Raw genomic sequence first — 21,265 nt, 5'->3', positions numbered from 1 at the left:
TTTGGGCAAAGGACCCAGGATAGCAGGGAATGACTGAGGCCAGCCTGAGCTGCAAAGTGAATTTAAGTGCAGCTTGAGTTACATAATCAGACCATTTCTTATCACCCTCCCCTGGAGAAAAAAGCCCCCCAAAAGAAATCACTTCCAAACTCACCCAAAATCAAAACCAAAACTGAAACCAAATCAAACAATTACATCAACAACAATAACAAACCTCAGGCAGAGACAGTAGGGAATTGTAGTCTGATCCCAAAGTCAGGGCATTTGGTGTCAGAAGTACTAGAGCTAGGTACAAATCATGTTGACACTGAATTTTTAGCAAGTTTTCAATTATGCCCTTGAAACAGAAGTAAATAATATGAATAGTCACTATCGTTTATTTGAAAGGGTATATGATTTTAATTATGTGTAATATTTTCATTTGAAAAAAGTATCTGTATCTATTCTACTAGTGCAAAACTGAAAGGTTATGTGGCTATTAACCATTTCTCAAGAAGAGTTGTTTATCAGAATGTGAGCTCTTTAAGATAGAAATTAGCCTGTCTTGTTTAATACTGTGGTTCCAGCTGCTCGAACAGTGAGTGATCTCCACAAATCTTTAAAAAATACTTACTGAATAAAAAAGAAAAGGAGTTTTTCCGGTTCTAGTTAGAATCTTATGGTGTCATTGTGATACATATATCAAACTATGTGGGACAAAACCAGTCCTGAATCCTAACAGTCACCACCATCGTTTACATATGGTAACTGAATAGTGTAATATTTGTTTTCTAGACTCTTTACAGGGGAAGCATCATTTGAATGGATATTCTCCATCGATGAACATATTAGAATAGGACTAATGCAGAAAGTCAATGATAAAATATAAAGACCATATAGACCAAGTTTATGGAGATGAGTAAAGCAAAAGTGTTAGAAATCTATGTATTAGAATACATAAAAAGAAATGAGGCTTGACGGAATCTGGTTTAGCTACACTCAAATACGGCATCTTGTTCCTGACTATAGATCTTCAGCATGACTGAGAACACTGAGAAGTTTCAAAGGGGAGCCACAAAGATGATTAAAGGGCTAGAAATAGGACCTATGAAGAGAAGTTAAACAAATAGGGATTATTTATCCTGGAGTAGACAAGTATGACAGGTGCCTTAATAACTGTCTTCATCTATATGAGGGATTATTCACTAGAGGATGCTGGCTGCTTGCTTTTTATTCTCCAGTGAGAGGAAAGGGTAAAATAAATTAAAAATGCAGTATAAATAATTTAGACAAGATGGGGGTAAGAAGTTTCCTTTTTTGGAACCAAATATCTTGCTCACATTAAGACAGTGAAATTTATATAGTTCCTGTGTAGGGTTGGGCTGAGATGAGGAACTACAAGTCTCTTTAAGTGTTTACGTTCTTTAAAAATTACTGTTGTATAATTTCCTGTCAATGCATTCAATAAACACGTCGAATGATGGTTTAGCCACAAAAGCTTCCATCCACAGATTTCTTTTAGTTGGAATTAGTCAATAGTGGCAACCTCGCTGCCACTGCTGTGCCCACGTCTGCATAGTGCTGACCCTGCAGAGGGGGCTGTAGAGAGGACTCAGAAAGGAGGTGGCTCACAGAGGGGGGAGTACAAAAAGCCACGGTAGGAAACGGCCTTGAAGCCATATGTGTTATCAGCTTATGAAATTAGAACTGAGGGAAAGGAGAGCAGTAGCTGTCAGCCCCATGAAAACAATGCACTGGTCAACTTCTAGAGATGCTGGTCTCAGGGGAGGTCTGGGCATTCTCATTAGTAAGTCACTGGTGGCCAGCTGAAGTGCAGGCATGCAAAGTCACCAGGGTAAAACCAAGACCTACTTGACAGAGCCAGAATTTCTAGGCCATCTTAAAGTGAAAGAGGCATGGAATTTTGGAAATGTTCAACATGTTGCTTACAATCTAACATTTAAAAATGTGCCAGTGACCATGTCTAAATCTTTAGTAACTAGTAAGTCTTGACTGGCTTGTGTGGATGAGTGCAAATGCATACTATGGGTGTCTAGAAAAATTTCTGGATGAATATGAAAGTTCTGTCACCTTCCATTCATCAAAGATAATTTTACCATGGCTAAGAGAGCACAGGTGATCAATATCTTTTCCTTATTCAAACAAAAATTTCCAATCAGTACACAAGTGGAATTTTTAAAAATTGTGCACACAATTAAAGGTGAGTTAAGGCTCTGGTGGAAATCTAAAGAGCATCAGCAAATTTGAGCACTGCTCAGCTTTTGAATTGCTTTTCTACTTCTCAGTTCTTTTAAATGGTTTTCTATGGCAGGAACATTTTTCTTAATTAGTCACAGCTAATTAGTGTTCTGGCATAGACAAGTAATCAGAAATGTCAGAGCTGCAAGGCTACATCTCCCTAATCCTTTGATAATAATTTAGCCTCCTGGGAGGGCCCCAAGCTGTGGTAAGTAGTGACTGACAATAAGGCAAAATTAGGTGGGCAGCAGACCATTAGGATAGAAAAATAAAAAGCACTACCAAATCCTGCTGAGCACCATCAGGCAACTAACTGCACTGCCAGATGAGGTGCCTGTTTAAGCCTGTGTTGTTAATTAGCTGATTCTACCAGACCTGCCACACATGTCCAGGTGCCTCATGCAAAGATGTGTATTTCTGGGAATGTGCCAAATGACAATTGTGCTCCACGATCACATTTCAGGAATCTAAGTAAGAAGTCCACATATTTCTTGAAGAATCTTTTGATTATCAAAGAAATAAGATCAACAAGCTACAATACATTTTCTTGTTGAGTTTCTTTTAGGCCATTAGGCACGCTTATCTCAAGTTTCTCAGGTTTTAATTCAACAACGGCTTACATTCAAATAAGGGCCTTTGGCCTCTCTGAACAGAGTCTGGGCTTGCTAAAGCTATTTTGGCATACACCCTACATCAAAAGTAGATCCTTTTATAAATTCTTACACTTACAAATAATAACATTAAAATGAGGATTATTAACTTAAATGAACCAGACAGCTATAATTCTGTAATTTGAGAAGTTTTAAAGAGAAACAAACTTTGAGGGGGGTTAAAAAAAAAAAAAAAGGAGCAAGATCTACATGGCATTTCTTGAGGCAGATAAGAAAACACAGAGAGCAGGTCTGATTATGAATATCTTAAAAGAGATCAGACAACTTCAGTGGGAATATAAATAGATAGGGTAAAAAAGAAGGAATATAATAATTAGAAATGGAAAACTCTCGAACATCTGGAAGGCAGTATATTAAAGCAGCTACTTCTGGTGCTAAGATATGTGAGATGTGGGGTAAATAGATGTTATTTCTAGAAGATATATAACAGATTATTCAAGCGCTTAAATTTACCTTTACACTACTGTACTATATAATTAGGTATTAGGGCACAAAACAAAACAATATTTAGACATAAATTATTCCAGGCAGCCTTAAATACATCATCAGACTTATTATCTTGCTCTATTGATGGAGAAGAAAATAATGGTTATGACACATGGTTAATGTTAAGTATTTACTTTTGAGTGCTGACAGAAAACTCATGGTTGGCCATAAGGAACTAACAATAAATGTTTTATACTTGCATACTTTAAAAAAAAACTTGTATACTTTTTATACAGAGACAAAGCCAAAACCTATTCTGTAATAATAATCTGTATTAATTTAGTCTATAAATATAGCCATGAATAATTTGAAATGGAATGATCAACTGAAAAGAAGAAAATTGCCATTTTAAAATTGACATTCACATGTGGGAGAATATAATATCATTGAATTGTAAGAAATGCAAGAGGGCAAAGACGACTTCCATCTTAATGGGTTCTAGCTTGTATTGCTAATAAAAAGGCCAATTACATAGACACAAAACCTCATTCAAAGAAAATGACTGAAAAAGAACAATGTCACTTCTAACTACATATGAACAAGAGCATTGGGAAATGTTTTGTCTAACGGTTATGCCCATCCATGTTTTGGTGATTTCAACTATTTGTGGAAAAACAACAACACATGAAATCTTTAAGTAAGAGTAATATCGATGTTACCAAAGATAAATACACTTGCATGAGAAAGCTTGCTCTGTTTTTGATTTGGCAGTCCAGAGACAAACGGCCATACACGTGCAAAATTAGTTTTGTTTTTAGAAGCATATTTATTTGTAATATTTCCATTTTTTATCAAACTACAAATGAGCTCATTTATATACTTTAGGTCAACTTGCTTAAAATGTCTACTTTTGAGTTCTTTAGTAATAAGAATTCTTTTCATAGAAAGTTGTTAGAAATTAATACTTTATGAAACATTGGATGAATATCACTGATTAGCTAGCAGTTAAAGAATTACCTGTAATTTTATAAGTCATCATAACAATATTTTTAAAAGATTTCATTGAGATGAAACTCCTCAACAATTAAATATTTAATCAGTTTATAACACAGGAGAATGTTTAATCTGCATGACTTGCCAATTATATACTGCACCCTGGTGCGTTTTCAGCAACATGAAATCTACGATGAGGTTGTTTCCAAAGGACTTGAGATGGGCAATTCCCAATGCATGCATGAAAGGTTGGTGACTTGAGCAAGGTTACTGTGCATCTCAGAAGGTAACAAATATTTCACCCAGCCCTCGCTCGGCTCCCCACACTGTCACGTTCTTGGATCTTGGGAAATGATAGCAGAGGGTACTCTTGTGGCAGACGTCAGTTTTGACTTCTAACACAACGCCACTTTCCATCCCAGAGAAGTGCAGCTGTCTAGGCATGCCCTGCAAAATCTTTTCCAACACCTGTATACCTGTGGCTTGTGCCACATGACTTGAAATTTAGAAGAGTGAATATCATTGTACCTGGGAAGAAATGTCAAGGCGACATTAAAATTGAAAGTGAAGAATTAGAAAATCTTTGTCAATCTTTTATATTGACATTAAACAACTTGAAAATAGTTTTGATTTGACAATAAATTTAAAAAGACATGTGGCAATGGTTTTTATGTTAAAAGAAAAAAGAACCCTGAGGTAAGAGAAATCACCCACAAATCAGATCCCTCTCCAGGCATATCTAGGATCTTTCCTACTAAAGGAGAACTTCCTTTAGATTTCTCTTACCCAGATAGAGCACTATTATTAACTGAAAAATAAGTATAACATGAAGATTTTAAGCAGCATTATATGTCTATAACCACTTGAGAGGCAGAGATAATTTCTATATTAATAACCTGGTCACTTGGAGAAGTGAGGCAGGAGTTCCAACTACTGCTCTAAATTTTGGATTCAGGACAGTGTGCAAGATACACAAAATGTCACATGGAAGAAATATTAATTTATATAGACTTTTCTACTTATCTACTGCACTATTACTTTTTAGTGGAACACCTTGCTTCCATTTGCCTATCATGAAAGAATTTAAAAATTGCTACCCTTGCTGTAAGACTCTTTATGCAACTGACTTGATTTCTGCAGCCTTTGTCAAAAACTGTTATGAAAAGAATCACTGGTTTAAAATGTGGGTGGATTTCAGAAACCATCTGAAATTCCACTATTTTTACTTATGAATCCTCAGCAATTAAGCTGTGTTTTGAACAGCTGATGTGATTTCTGAAAGTTATCCAGATAACTAATAACATTACTGCATTTGAAAGTGAGGTTCCTGGATTCTCAGATTTGTGCTCCTCCCAAAGGACTATTCTATTATTTCAAATCCTGTAACTCTGAAGTATGGTTGAGGCATTATAGACTTTGATCAGTGGATTTTGGAGAGTCAGTTTTAAGCCTTGGTATCTAATAAGTCATTCTGTGGGGGAAGATTCGTTAACCTAAAAATAGGATAAAATAGGAATGATGGCACCTAGCCCAGAAGTTTGGAAATGATAAAGATAAACATCTAGTACATTTTCTGGCATAAGGAAGTGCCCACGGAGTAACAGTAACAACAGTTATTATTTTGATAACATGAAAGATTAGGGATGTATCTTCAACTCCATTATTCTTGTTAACAGCATGGACCTGTCATCATTTATTTACAGTATTTAAAGTTATTTATTTTAAGCATAAAGTTTTTCCTCAGCTTAACTACTTATAGGGTAAAAGAGAACTCCTTCACACGTGTTCTATTATTACTTTCACTATTTCAGGATTTCACAGAAAAGTCTAATTCATCCTATGTGTGGCCTTTAGGGTTATACAGATTTTCATCATTTCCCTCGACAGTGCTTTGAGGTTCAGAAGCAAAATGTCTCATCTATAGAAGCTGGAACAAGAGGAGCAGGACAGGATGCCCAGCCACACGGTTCATGGTGTCTGGGTGTGCAGGCTGTACATGGAGAAGGCTAACATTCATGTTCCAAGCTGTTGCAATGCAGCGGACACAAATCTAGGGCAGTTATTATAATTATTATTATTTTATTTAACTGATAACAAATTTTAGAGTTATGGACACCATAATTACTTAGGGAAAGTTCCACAGGCTTTTCAATAGCCTCTTCCAGAAAGAAGATTGTGTAGAACACATGGATTCTCTTTTAAAGGCTTTGGGCCAGGATCAATGTCTTTTCTTCTTTTGGGGATATGTTTATGGTATATAATGAATACATTTTTTGTGAGGAGTTTGTTCATGTACATAACACATCTTATTTTTCATCCCATCCTCTCACCTCTGCTACCTCCAACCTGTTCTCTTTCCCATTTGCAAAAGCTCTATTTCCACATTTTTTTCTAATTCTCTTTTCCACCATCTCTTTTCCCTTTCTTTCCTCTCCCCTCCAGGAAGAATGTCTTATAGGGTAATTATTTTATACAAAAATGGTATTAGACCTAGTAAGTAAATTTCACCCAGGAAAACAGTATGATATTTTCTAAGAGTTAAACCTTCACATGCATGACTGGAAATTACAGTTACTGGTCCCTTATCTGAGTTGATAAAACCACTCTGTGTTAAATCACCATAATGTGTATGTGCATGTTTTCTTCTGCCTCTGAACTTAAGAGGAATCATTTACTTACTTAGGAAGTATGCTAATTGGAATAATGAAAAGTTTGTCATGATGCTGAATGCAATTGTTCTGTTCAATCTTTTATCTCTAATAGGCTAAGGTTGCTAACAGCATATTTAGGGTCGTTATTTTCAACTGTTTTTTGACACCTAACAATATTATTTTAAGCTTCAGCCAAGTGGATTTCCAATAATTATATAACATCTCTCAGTAATGATTTGTTGCTTAAGATACATGTTCTACTTTACCTTTCAACACATATTTGATAACCTCTCATTTACTAACTGTAATTGAAGCAAATTCCATGTTGGCTAATTAGGGGCTCTTAGTGTCCCCTCATACATGTTATTCTTGATGACATATCAATAGAATTAGGGCTTATTTTTATTTTTAATTAAAGTAACAAAAAGGTACAACTTAAAGTATTAGACTGTTTAGGGACATTTCAATTATTTTACAAATAACAAGTCCAGTGTCCTACTGTGGATGTGCAAAATGACAAAATCTTTGTGACAAAAATGCAACGGTTTAGAAGCAAATCCTCAGCCATTCCAGATGCTTAGGTATGAAAAGAGAAGTATAAAGGGCATTAAAACTGGTGGATTATTTGAAAGTTGGTTTCCTTGGAAGCATTTTAGTCAGCTCCATTTGTTATTGTTGGCACATACGTGAAAAGTTCATGAAGGAAGAGGAGCTTAAGTGAGGAATATCTTTGAGGTGACAAAATTCTATATTTGTTACGCATTGAAGCTGAGTGAGAATGGTTAAAGTTTGCAGGTCACAAATAGGTCCTCAGACAAAGAAACGAAGATGTTAAGAAAACATCCTGCCTTCTGACCCCTGCCCTAACAAATCTATCTACAGGAGTCTATTTCCAGGATTGCTCTAGCTTATTTGCACCAAGGATATGGCTTTAGCTATGCTAGAAGGAAACCTAAAGGAAATAGCATCAACCTAACTTCCACGTCAGTTCTACATTTTTGAAAATCACAACATAAGCAAAAAAGTAAAAGCAGACTTGGAAATGAAACATATGCTTACGGAGCAATACAAATGGAAGCAGAAGTTGTTAATATGGTTTCAGTATTTTGTCAAAGAGCCAGCTGGATGGATGATAATTTTTCTACCCCTGCAGGGCATCAAAGCTTTTAGGAAATCATTCTTTTCACACATATTAACACTTAGCTTATTAAAACAGATGATACTTTTATTGTAAAATAGCTTGGGTAGAGGCTGGAAACATAAACTCCGAAAGATAAGATTAATTTTGACCACCCAATCTGACAAACAGCAAACACTGACAGGACGCGGACCGTGGTGGAGATGATGACGTAGCAGGACCCTTTATAACTGCCACAGCTGAACTGTCACCAGAGAGCCCGTGAATTGTTGTTATGAAAACATTTGGAGTAACTTGCATAATTAAATGAAACTGCCAGAAAAGCATTTCTAAAATGCAGAGAAGATGTATATAAATAAATACACTTAGAAGCAAATACATTTCAGAATCAGCATTGCAGTGGGTTATGCAAAGTTTTGTCTCAAGCAGAGTGCTGTTTCTCTTGAAATGAGTTAACAGTTGCAAGTGAATGACAGTATTGTTATTTAAATTGACTGCTCCCTTAGTTACTTGTATAGATACTCAATAAACAAAACTTGATAAGCAGGGTATCTAAAACCACAATCCCCCAAGTCTTCTTGTCATGTCTAAAGGAAGACTGCAGTCTGGACAAAACTGGAATATATACATTTTAGCACCTATCAGTACTTTAAATAGATAACAATGATTAATAACAGTGCAGTAGCAGGTACTTGGCTTTCCTGCTGTGTGGTTCTTTAACTGAAAAGTATTTTGACTCATGAAAAACTTCTGCAGTAGGAAGCATATTCATTACAAATGTTCTGTTTATGGAATGCTGCACAGGCAAGTGAAGTGAAACTGTACACAAGGGTAAACTGATTACCGCAGTGTTTGTTAAAACTAACCTCTAAAGGCTGTTGAGATTCTTATTCTAAAGGTGATAGTTTTCACATAGAAAAGGGAAGTTAGTTAATGCTTCTATCAGCAGTCAAGAATATAAAAATTATTCACTGTATTAGCTGCATAGAAGGAAGAGGATCAGGGAAGCCAGCTTTGCAAACATACCATCAAAATGCAAATTTTCTCTGCAGTGTTTTGTTAACACCAGCATACATTGTGGGGTAACTACTTACATCAAACAACTTTTCTATATACATTTCTTCATTGACCTTTTCTCGAAGAATATCCTGGTTTTGTCGAACAAACATAATATAGGTGTCAGCCAGATCCATTCCTGGTTTCTGTTGTAAGGGAAAAGCATGAGGAATAAAATAATATCAGATCTCATTCGGGAAATTATTATTTATCATTTCCTGAAAAACAATTTTGAAAACTGTTCTAGTAAAATATTCTAGAGTCTAAATCAAAATACGAACCTTCAATAAATTCCATAATTGAATAGTTTATGTTAATGGTCAATTTTTGATGTCATATTTATTATTTAAAAGATGCAAAATGCCTGGTTGTGGAACAGGGATTTAGCTCAGTGGCATAAACATCTGCCTGGCAAGTACTAGGTCGTGAATTCAATCCCTGGTCAAAAAAAAAAAAAAAAAAAAAAAAAAAGCTTGGTTGTAAGTCTGTAGGTATTTTTATAAAAGGCTATCTTGAAAGGTCAATCTGCCATGCAGTATACATAAAAGTTATTTTCAAAAATTTTTCACATGTACATAAAAAAAAAAATAATGTAGAAGGGGCTGGGGATTTAGTTCAGCGGCAAAGGTGCCTGCCTTGCAAGCAAGCAGTCAGTTGTGAGTTCAATCCCCGATACCGATAAAAAGGAAAAAAAGACAAAAAAAAAAAAAAAAAAAAAAAAAAATCCACATGAGATTGTTTCCTAACTGCAAGTATAATTCATTATTAAAATATTATTACTGTTAAATGCTTTCTTGCAACTGCTTCTTTTGATTACTATGAAGTGTCAAAGGAATACAAACAAAATGTTTTATTAAGCACAGTAAAACAGTTATTAGAAAGACACAGAACTGCTGGGTGTGGTGGTATATATCTGTAATCTCAGCTACTTGAGAGACTGAGGCAGAAAGACTGCAAATCACCAGTCTGGGCAAAAGAGAAAAAGCCTATCTCAAAATAAAAAATAAAGAAGATCTCAGAATATAGCTCAATGATGTAGCACTCCTGGGCTGGACTCCCACTATTGGGAGAGTTGGCTAAAAAGATTTATTATGAAGTGAAACATAAAACATGTATTAGCCAATGCTTTTAATTATTTATTATCTTAAGGATTTATTTAGACCTGCAATGAGAACATCAGAGAACTAGTTTATGTAGAGAAAAGAGGTAAATTATTTAACTTTCTAAAGTTATTTAACATTTGGTGTTTTTTAATGTTACAGAAGGTATAAGAGTTAACAGTCTCTTTTGCTATAGACTAAAAAGTAATTACTAAGAAGGGATACAATCCTAAACAGCTGCTAGAGTTTTCTTCTCAATTTGTGATTAGCTTTTTTTTTTTTGCATTTCATAAAGCTTGACTAGCTAATGAAAATAAGTATTTGCACTGTCTACATCTGGGGTTAATTCATATTCTGTATTAAGTTATTTGATTAGAGTATATTAGAACAAAATAATGGAACCGATCCCCAAATAGGACAGTCATGCATCATTTAATGTACATACGATGCACTTACAACCCTTTGTAAAGACTCATATATAAAAGTAAATATTATAAGAAAATCAGATCAACAAGCACAGATCATTTAACTACTGCTACTTTTAGAAAAACAGCTCAAGCTGTACATCTGAGTGATGCTAGCACAGTGGGAGCACCTTAAAAGACAGAAAGTCCTTGCTTCATTTTTTTGGTAGAGAGAGGAAAATATTTTATATATCATAATAAAATTGGTATCTCTTTCTTAATGTGTGGTATGGGCAATAATCTACCACATTTATGGTATTTATAAATGTTAACTTTTCTCTTAGAAAAACTTCAAAGATAAAATGATAAACAATGGGATTAATTTTCAAAATAGATTAGTATGACAGTTACAATAGTTGATACATTACGTACTGTTGTCTTCTGAGTAGTTACTCAGAGTACAGAATTTAGACATGATATCTTGTCTAAACAATATTAGCACAAAACATTCTTTTCAAGGAACAGAAGCTAGCTGTATAATTATCTTAATTATCTTGTGTGTATATATATGTGTGTGTGTGTGTATACATATGTGTGTGTGTATGTATGTATGTATTTCTTTTTCCCTTTCTTCCTTTCCCTTAGAAAATTATTTCTGTGTGCTAAGGATCACTTCAGTTTCTTATTGTTCTTATATTTAGCCTAAAGCGAAATATATGCCATATAAATTCAAGGATCTTTTTCCTACAACACTGGCATAACAAACTTTGTTAAAATTTGAAATAACTATGCATTTAAATATCCTTACTGGTCACTTCCTCAAAAATATCATCTATCTATCTATCCATTTCAGACTTAAAGGAAGCAACTTAACAAATTCACTCTTTTCTCTCTCTATTTTTTTTTTTTTTTTTTTTTTGTTACTTGCACTCAAACTCAGGACCTAGTGCTTACCAGCAGGCACTTATACCACTGAGCTATATTCCCAGTCCTCCACTATTTTTCTACAAAGTTGTTATAATCAGCATTTGAAAGTCTAAGTAACTATAGGGGGAAAACTTGGGGTTTGTTTTTTGAGGGTGGGAGTGGAAGAATTATACATCAGTTTTTCGAATGAAAAGCTAGTTAAATCATACAGATTACTGATATTTAGGGGGGTAACTAACCCATTAGATAAGTATTTTTCTCTGTGACTCTCAAACTTTGTCAAAACACAGAAAACGAGAACATTCAGAAACGGTACTGCCACAGGATGAAAACAACACGAGGACAACTTTCTACACTTAATAGCAAGTTATCTCTGTATCTGAGTTTCAGTCAGGTGCCTGGAAACAAGTTGATATGATATACATGATTCCAAGTTCTGGGTACAGCTACACTCAAGAGTGGAAGAATAGACAAATGAGAAGCTTGCCAAAATCAAATGATAGTTTACAATTTAAACCTAAAAGAATCCGAATGCTATATCCCATTGGCTGATTCATGGGACAAAATACTGAAGTGCATAAATTATGACTTCTATAGCTTTTTAAAGACACAACAGTCTCTGGTTGAGGATGAGATATAAAGCATTTAAAAGTTTATTCTAAGAAATTAAATACTGTTTTTTTCTTTTTTGAAATTGCATTTTCCCCCTTTGCCATATTAAGATCTACTTGCCTGGAAAACAAAACCTAGAATTCTTATATTCCTCATCAGCATTATTTCTTCCTTTATCTTTGAGCTGTTTACCTATGCTTGAAACTGTGACATATGGGAATTTCACACCTAGTGAATATATTTTCATGTAGCTTGTAGCATGAGACTATAATCATTAAAAGAATATACACAAGTAAGAGTAACTGCAACAGCTGGTGACATTTACCAATTAGAATTATAGTTCTTTAAAACACTTTATCCTTCATTTGGTGTATGAAGGGTAATTATCTCTGATAAATTGCTGAAAAAGATGTAATTTTCCTTTTAAACAGTTTCTGCGCACAGTACAAATGTGTTTGGATAGAAGAAATTATCACTGGTTCAGTGCTCCTTTGTGTAAGGACTCTTGTTTTATGGCAGTAGAATTTACACACTTCGAAAGTCACTGCATCTAATTCTACTACTGTTTATCTTATTAGAAAAGAAAGTATATTAAAGAAAAAAATCAAAGTAGGCACAGTACTAAGATTTTGGGCATGTTTTGAAATGTAAACAAAAAGAATGCATGTGATTGCTTTGTGGAAATAGAATACATAGTTACAAGTCCTATTACAAGTAGATGCTTAGCTCTTTTTACCAAAAGAGGAGCCCTGGTGAACTTCAATAATGGCAGATTTGGATGAGATTTTATCATGCATATTGTATCCTAGCGAGTTATATATAGAAATCTTTTCTAAATTGGTAATTAAATTATACCTTCCTTAATGAATGTGAAAAAATAACAATTAAAAAACCATACAGCCAGTACTCTCACATATTAAATACCATTTAGGGAGAGTAAATGATTTATTTTTTTCTACTCTTATTTAAAATTCTTAGCTCTTCAGCTCACTAAACACTAACTTCTCTGTCTTGTTTATTAATGTAATCATCTCCAGATCAAAAGAGGAGTTCTTAAATTACTTTAAATTTGACCAGAAAAGAACAGAATTTGGTTCACAAAGTTATAGTAAAGAGATACAAAAATCTAAAAAAAAAAAAAAAAAAAAAAAAAAAAAAAAAAAAAAAATCCCCGGAGCGTAAAGAAATCAATCACTGTGGAAGGAAATGAAGTATTTAAAGGTGAGTTCCTCTGACACTGGCTGGATAAGTAATCGAATACATCAGTGAGTGAATGAGTTTAAGTAAGGGTGCAAACTCCAGTGATTTTTTTTTTTCAAGCGTTAATTATTAGTTAACCTAGCAAGATGAACATGCTGCTTAAAGAGAAAAAAATTCCTTGTTAATTATATGCTGCAAACGCTCTTACTTCCTGCTGCTACACCTAATCCCACAGGTGCAAGTCTTTGCTTTCCCCATTCATGGGTAGGTGGGTGCAACGCTGCAGTCATTTTTCACAGCAACAGATTTAGATACAGAAGAAGCTGCTTAACCTTCCGCTGGAGGTTAACAATACAGTACATAAACACTGTCAGGGTGTCTGTTTAACAAGGAGACAAATTTTTAAATATACTCTTCTCATCTCAAAGATGAATAAACAGCTACAAAATAATTGGTTTAATTTTAAAGTGTACTTCTCATAACGTAGAAAAACTTGCCTTTGAGAAATAATCAAGAGTGAACCTGTGATATCCTCAATCCTGATGATCTAAATGCTTCACAAAAGAAATATCTGTATCTGGTCATTCTCTACCATTTTAAAAAGTAGGTCTAGTAAGATGCAAGACAAGATCACACCTTCTAAATCTGAACATTTTATAGTTTAGCTCAGTTGAGAGTCAACACTATACTTGATCATCAAGGAACACAGGACAAAAGCCTATCTCAGTTATTGAAAAAAAGTGATTTCACTGCTTAATATCTTTTTTTTTTTTTACCTTGGCACTTATATATCAATTTCTGTATTTTTGAATTTGAGTAAAAATTAAAGTGTCAATGTAGTTAAAAAATCAGAAAACTTTACATATATCAATCATGATACTGCAAAAAATCCAAACATATTTATCAAATATTTTTTAAACCAGGGAGAATGTTATATTGTATTGTAAAATGTTATATTGTATTGAATTGTTATATTATATTGTATTGTATTTTTTAAACCAGGGAGCTGTTATATTGTATTCATTCAGAGAGTCAAAAGGAACTACCCAGAGCTGCAGTCTTCAAATTAGATTCATGCTAAAACTTAAAGCCTGATGGAACAAGAAACAGTTCATAAAAAAGGGTGCCGGGAAGGAAGTTTAAACAGTGATGTTTATAAAAATAGGAAATTTTGAAGATTTTCTAGTAGATTTTCTAGTTTTTTTAAAGCAATGAAGGAAAAAAATTCTTATTAAAAAATTCAAACTATTCTGAAAATGCAGTGGCCACAAATCACGTTTTTCTTTGTAGCAATATTCAAATTCTATTAATTAACATTACATTTACTTTTTACTCCAAATTGAGAAGAAAATTCTGAATTAAAAATGATGGCATATGCTTTTGCAAACGTCTTTGGAGTGTGTAACATGTGTTTTAAGTTTGAACATTTCCCTCAGTCCTCATCTGAAAGTGGAAGGCATCCCATTGCTCCAGAGCTCTTGTCCTAGATTGAGCCTTCTGTTTTTGCAGCAGCCTTTAAGAGGTGACATCCTTCTGTAACACTGTGAGAGCAGCTGATACCAAAATCTGATACACTTGTTGCCCCTGGAAACTTATATTGCAATGAATCCTTTGCACCATTTTCTCTAAGTAGTGACATAGTTTATGTATCTGTAAGTCTAGAAAACGTTGATATAAGCATTTTTTTGTACCAGGGATCGGATTCACTACCTCGTGCTTGCCAGGCAGGTGCTTATATCACTGAGCTAAATCCTTGGCCCTATATAAGCATTTTTGGGTTCAAATATTTTAGTGTACCTGTGGAAATCTTTCCAAAGGGGGAAGTTATTTTAAATGTTAAAAGGAATTGCTGGGGCTGGGGATTTAGCTCAGTGGCACAAGTGCCTGCCTGGCAAGCACAAAGTCACAATCCCCAGTGCCAAAAAAAAAAAAAAAAAAAAAAAAAAAAAAAAAAAAAAGGAATTATTGAACAAGAGTTTAAAACATTAGGTTGAAATACTTAAAAGGAGGCAAGTTGTTTCTCCACTGAGGTTTTTGGAAATTATTATGCTGTCTTCATTTAAGACTACAATCAGCTAACAACTTCCTAGCTACTTCTAATCTATAATAAGAAATATCTCAATTGTAGGAGTAGCTGCTCTTAAAGCAGCATCCATGAGGAATGTACTAGTATCAAATAACCCTTACACCATATTTGTAATGATCTCATTGATGATAGTTAATTAAATCTGTCAGTTTAAATACTGTCCATTAACTTTTCCTTCATCTATTTCTATGAGGACTTGAAGAAGTGAAATTAAAATGCTGTGAATATGATTTCATTTTTAGATTTTAATGTTTAGAAGAAGAACTGTGACTGATTCACTCAAGCTTTTGTATTATGGATTAAGGGTGGTAAGAGAATGCCAATGAGCAGAGGCAAACTGTAAATTGACTTTAGATGAGAAAGAAGATCTAGATAGGCAAATATAGGGGATAAAGGTAGACAAATAAATGCTCATTGGGAAGCACAATACACAACTCACACTCCCTATGTGTTCCTTTCATGATGTGATGGTTGGTGTCTAGATGTCCCCTCAAATCCTCATGAGGTCACCAGGATTTTTCGGAGGTGACTGAATCTAGGGTGTGTGATTAATCTGTAGTGCACTGCTGGGATTAAGGGTGCTGGATCAGTCCATAGATTGGATTGGCACTGCCTTAATCCTGGTCTACTGGATAATACAAGGGAGAGAAAGGTGTTTGTCTCTTTCTCTCCTTTGTTGCTTAAATTGTTTTCTGCTGCCATGAACAATTGTTCCCTTGTCATATGCTATGGTGCCCTTGAGCAAGCTGACTGAAACCTCTACAAACTGTGAGCTAAATAAGTTGTTTCTTCTTTAGCCCTGGACGTTGGGTATTTTATGTCAGCAATGAGAGAAAAATAAAACACATGACAAGCTTCTGAATCTGGTCCTGGCGTGCATGTCTCTCTCACTAGGTGACTATGTCCCAGTGGGCAGGAGCTCCAGTCCCCAAGTTCTGCTGAGCTCTCATTGTGACGTAAAGCACTGAGTAGTCAGATGTTCTTATCTAAGTAACAAACAATATCAGAAGCAGGTAAGCAAAGGAGGAAGCAGAGAAAGACTAGTGTCACTGAACGAGCCAATTATACCATTAAAACTCAATACTAATAAGTGCAAAGTGCTTACTATTCTAGAACAGAGGGAAATATAAATTAAAGCTAACAGAATCTTTATTTTGGAAGCTTGTTGCATTCTGAAATTGGGCTGGAATGTGTAGAAAAACACATGGTAGCAGGCAGTATCATTCTTAATAGAAGCCACGATTTCATTTATTTCCATTGTGCTTTATGTGCGGCAGAACATGTAGGGATTATACTATTATTCTTACCTCACAGCTGAGAAAGTGGAAGTCCACAGGTCAAGCAGTTAGTATGGACAAAAGAGAGATCTGAATTTGGATCTTGGATTTTATACTAAGTATTTATAGCACAGAGTTATGTTCAAATAACATAGAGAAATCTCTGAATGGGGGATGGAAAGATTAGAAATGCTGGGCAAGTATCATAAAAAGAGGATATTTGAAAGATTTACTAATGAAGATTAGAAAACATTGCTATTAAACATGGCTATCTTGTCTGTTAGACTTTTTCTTTCTTCTAGTTACAGTAAAAGATATTCTTTGTTCTGGGTCATTATTTTCAATGAAGGGACCCAGGTTCAATGGTGAGACCTTAACCATCCAGGCTGCTTTCTACAGGAGGAAATAAAAAGATGTATTGTTTTAAAAAGAATTATGTGATATATCCACAATAATTCTAATATGATCAACAAATACTTATTTTCTAGAAATAGAGACACTAGATTTTATTATGATTACAATAATATATGATAAGATATTTATTGAGCGCCAATTCTACTTTAGGAATTATGAAACAATGAGCCTGTAAGAGGCAGAGTGAGGTCTCCATTTGGTAGACAAGGGAATTGGTGCCCAAGGTCACACTGATAATAAACAAAGCGATGGAGCAAGGATTCAAACACAGACAGACTGGTTCTCTGTAATCCTTTCTGTGCAGCCTCTATAGACCCATCCTACTTGATTTTTTTAAAAAAGCCATTAACCTACATTATTGTTTCAAGTGACTTTTCACAAAACTTTGTAAGTATACATCGCTTTCAGGTATATCCTACCACCTTTATATTTAAGCAATTGTTTGCTTTCTGTTTTAGTATAATACTTCAGCCCTACTGAATTTCTGGTTTTGCTCAAGTATGCCTGTCTGTAAAGCCAATGTGAAAATTTTCATCCCAGTCTTGTATTTAACATAATGACTACTCACGTTGGGCTTGGGTTCCCTAATTACTGTTGCTACAGGTTCATTCAATCCAAATCTTGTGCTTTTTAATTTTTAAGAAAAATTTTTGTTAACCTACATTTGCAATGTGAAATGAATACATTCATCACTGCGAACTGGTACCTTTACATACCACATCTTGGTCTTTTTACTTTTTCCCTCCTCTTCTTCCTTTCTGTCCTCATTGCCTGCACCCTTATCTTCAGAAAAAATATCTCTCCCTTTCCTATAATCTATTTTTTATTTGGCTATTTAAATTATTTAAACTTTGGTCTTCATATTTAAGAGGAGCCATGTAATATTTAACATTGTGTTTGATTTATTTCACTTAGCATTATGGACTCAAGGTTCACCCATTTTTCTACAAATGACTCCTATGTATTCTGTATGGCTAAGCAGTACTAAACATTTTTATGCATCTAAGGTTTCACAACATGAACATCTGACCCCTATAATGGGTTCATAGCCCATGTAATGCCGTAAGAACTCTCCAGGGTGTGGTTATTGAATCCTGAGTCAGTCTACCAAACTGTCCTGGAGAGTGCAGGACTCTACCAGCTCTTTCACCAAGAAGCATAGGTCCTGGAATTTATTTCTATTCAGAAATATGCTGGTGCTTTATCCTTTCATGGACTTTTTTTTTATACCAGGAATCGAACTCACAATTTTGTACTTGCCAGGCAGGTGCTGTGCTGCTGAGTTCAGCCCTTCTTAATCTTCTTTTTTATAAAGAAGTGTCAGAAAAGTTATATATTATGGTACACAGAAACATAAGATTATGTTCACAACACACTGTATTTAAACGGCTTGAGTCATTTTCTGTTATGAAGTCTTACATATTTTCAGTTGTGGTATAATCATTCAAAATGAGTATGTTTCAGCCATATGAATGTCTCTCTCTTTTTTTAAAACAAATTAGGAATACCATTAATTTCATAGGTAATTTTCACTTTATAGAATAAATGTATTTGTTTTCAAAATAACTTTGTATCACAAAAAATTATTATTTTTTTTTGCCACAGAATTATTTCTAGCTCTTTATCTGCTTATCATATTGCAAGGGACATTTTTGGGTTCTGCTGTCTCTTGGATGCAACTGCACAGATACCAAAAAGTCACATAGTGACAGATTGTCACAGTTAGACCTAATGCTGATTACATAATGCCCTGGCCCAATTTATAAATTACTAAACTGAGGTCACTCAAGTGAAATAGTGCCCAAGGCCAGACAGTTAAAACGAATGAAAACTCAGCTATTATTAAGTTCTAGGCTAGTGTTTTTTTTTTTTTTTTGAGACTGGGTTTTACTATGATTTCCTAGGTTGACTTTGAACTTGAAATTCTCCCGCATTAGTCTCTCAAAATACAGTTTTGTGCCACCATGCCTGAACAATGCTTTTTTTTGAAAATAAAATTGCAATTTTAGAATCATTTTAGATTTATAGAAAAATCTTGAAAATATTGTATTTATCCCACATCTAACTTCCCCTTTTATAATCAACTTTGAATAGTATGATATATTTGTTACACATGATAAACATATATACTGATACATTATTACTAACTGAAGTCTATACTTTATTTATTTATTTATTTTTTACTTTTATATTTTCTTGGAGACAGAGTCTTGATACGTAGTTCAGGCTGGCCTTGAACTTACTATTAAGCCAGGGTGGCCTGGAACTCATAGTGATCCTCCTAGTGCAGCATCCCAAATGCTGGAATTACAGGCATGTGCCACCATATCCAGTCTATTCAGATTTTTAGTTTTTATCTAATATCCTTTTCCTGTTCCATGGTTTCATCTAGACACATTATATTTAGTTACCATATTTCCATGGACTACCTTTGACTGTGTCAGTTTCTCAGACTCTCCTGGCTTTAGAGTTTTGAGGTATATTATCAGATATTCGCAGTATACCCTCTATTAAAGTATGTCTAATTTTTTCCATGATTAGAATAGACTTACAGGCTTTCTGGAGAAAGATTATAGGTAAAGCATCATTTTAATATATTATATCAGGGTAAATATCAATATGACTTATCACTGTTGATGCTGATCTTGACCCACTAACTCGGAAGTATTTGTCAGATTTCTCCAAAGTGAATCTATTTTTTCTGCTCCACTTTTCATACAGTGCTCTTTGGGAGGAAGTTGCTTTGTGAAGCTGACACTTAGTAAGTGAAAAGATTTTGAGGAAGTATCTGTATAAATTATTCAGAATTCTTCTGTATTGGAGTTATTGTTTTAAACTGATGTCACTTATATAACTCCCTGGCCCATCAACCATTTTTGCAGCATCAGCCATTTTTCTGAGGAGCCCTGGCTCATCTTACTGGAGATGGGAGACCAATCTCTGGGTGTCCTGTGAGCTTGTTGCTAAGGAGATACCATTGCTTCAATGTTTTCACAGCTAACAGAACAAGGGAATGTATGTGAGTACACCAATTTACACATAGCTATGTGTGTATATTTAGAAATATCGTTATATGGAATCAGCCCTATCTATATTAAGCAAAAAAAAAAAAAAAAAAGTTTAGGTTGATGTTTCCATCTCTAATCCATTACAAAATCACTGCAGACTCTCCCTTTAGTTGCTTCCAACACTGAGAACATGGATCCCTCCAACCACCATCCATTTATTTAATGATTTAATTCTAGGATAAATGTGATGGTTCTGAAGCACTCATCTATAGAGAAAAACTTTATCGGTTAGATTTCAATATTTATTTAGAGTTGCTTTCTCTTCTATTCTTAAAGATACCATGCATTTCCAAAGGCATTAAGGTCAACATCCCTCCCAATTATCGTCAGTAGTTATTTCATATATTTTCACTGGTTATTTCATCACAGTTTCTTTTCCATTCTGGGAACCTATGACAAGAGATTTGATTATGTTTTTAAAAATTCATAGATTTGTGTTCACTCTTACGTTAACGTGTTGAAGGACAAATAGTGTCACATATTTCCCATCATAGTATCATATGGAATAATTTCATTTTTTAAAAGAATCCCCTTTACTTCAACAATTCCACTCTCTGTGATCTTGAAAGGTAGCAATTACAAATCCACTTTTAGTATTTACAGCTCTGTCTTTCATAGAACGTGATATAAATGGAATCATATAGTATGGAGTCTGTTCATACTGGCTTCCTCTAGCATTACGCATCCATCCATATATTTAGTGTTATAAGAGTTCTTTTCTTTCCTGTTTGCTGAATAATATGGCATTGGATGGATATAGCTATGCTTGCTTATCCATTTACCTAATAAAGAACATTTTTTGTTTAATTCTAGTTCTGCAAATGTTCAAATGGGAAGAGGAACTAGGGAGGGAAGGGGAAAGAAGGGAAAGGAAATGGGAAAAAACTTGAAAAAAGAGGGAAAAATGGAAACTAAACTAACCTATTTGTAAATAGGTAGAGGGGTTGTAAACAGGTAGGGGAATAGGGAAAAAAGAACCAAGATCTATTATGTATAGGTACCAA

The 21,265-nt window shown here is 34.5% G+C and overlaps 1 protein-coding gene across 8 annotated transcripts in view; it reads right to left on the bottom strand.

The window, feature by feature from the left end:
• The window catches only part of Cadps2 (calcium dependent secretion activator 2), a 490,335-nt gene that overhangs the window by 16,766 nt on the left and 452,304 nt on the right, over window positions 1–21,265 (bottom strand). For all 8 annotated transcript variants that reach the window (XM_063241432.1, XM_063241438.1, XM_063241449.1 and 5 more), the window contains one exon: window positions 9,212–9,319. In XM_063241432.1, coding sequence (XP_063097502.1) covers window positions 9,212–9,319 — 108 coding nt within the window. The remainder of the gene's footprint in view (window positions 1–9,211; window positions 9,320–21,265) is intronic.

This window comes from Cavia porcellus, unplaced genomic scaffold, assembly GCF_034190915.1.
Source record: "Cavia porcellus strain 051 isolate PalLab524CR breed Dunkin Hartley unplaced genomic scaffold, mCavPor4.1 scaffold_2, whole genome shotgun sequence".
NCBI lineage: Eukaryota > Metazoa > Chordata > Mammalia > Rodentia > Caviidae > Cavia > Cavia porcellus.
The sequence above is the reverse complement of the archived record's forward strand: the minus strand, read 5'-3'. Positions and strand labels throughout refer to the sequence as shown.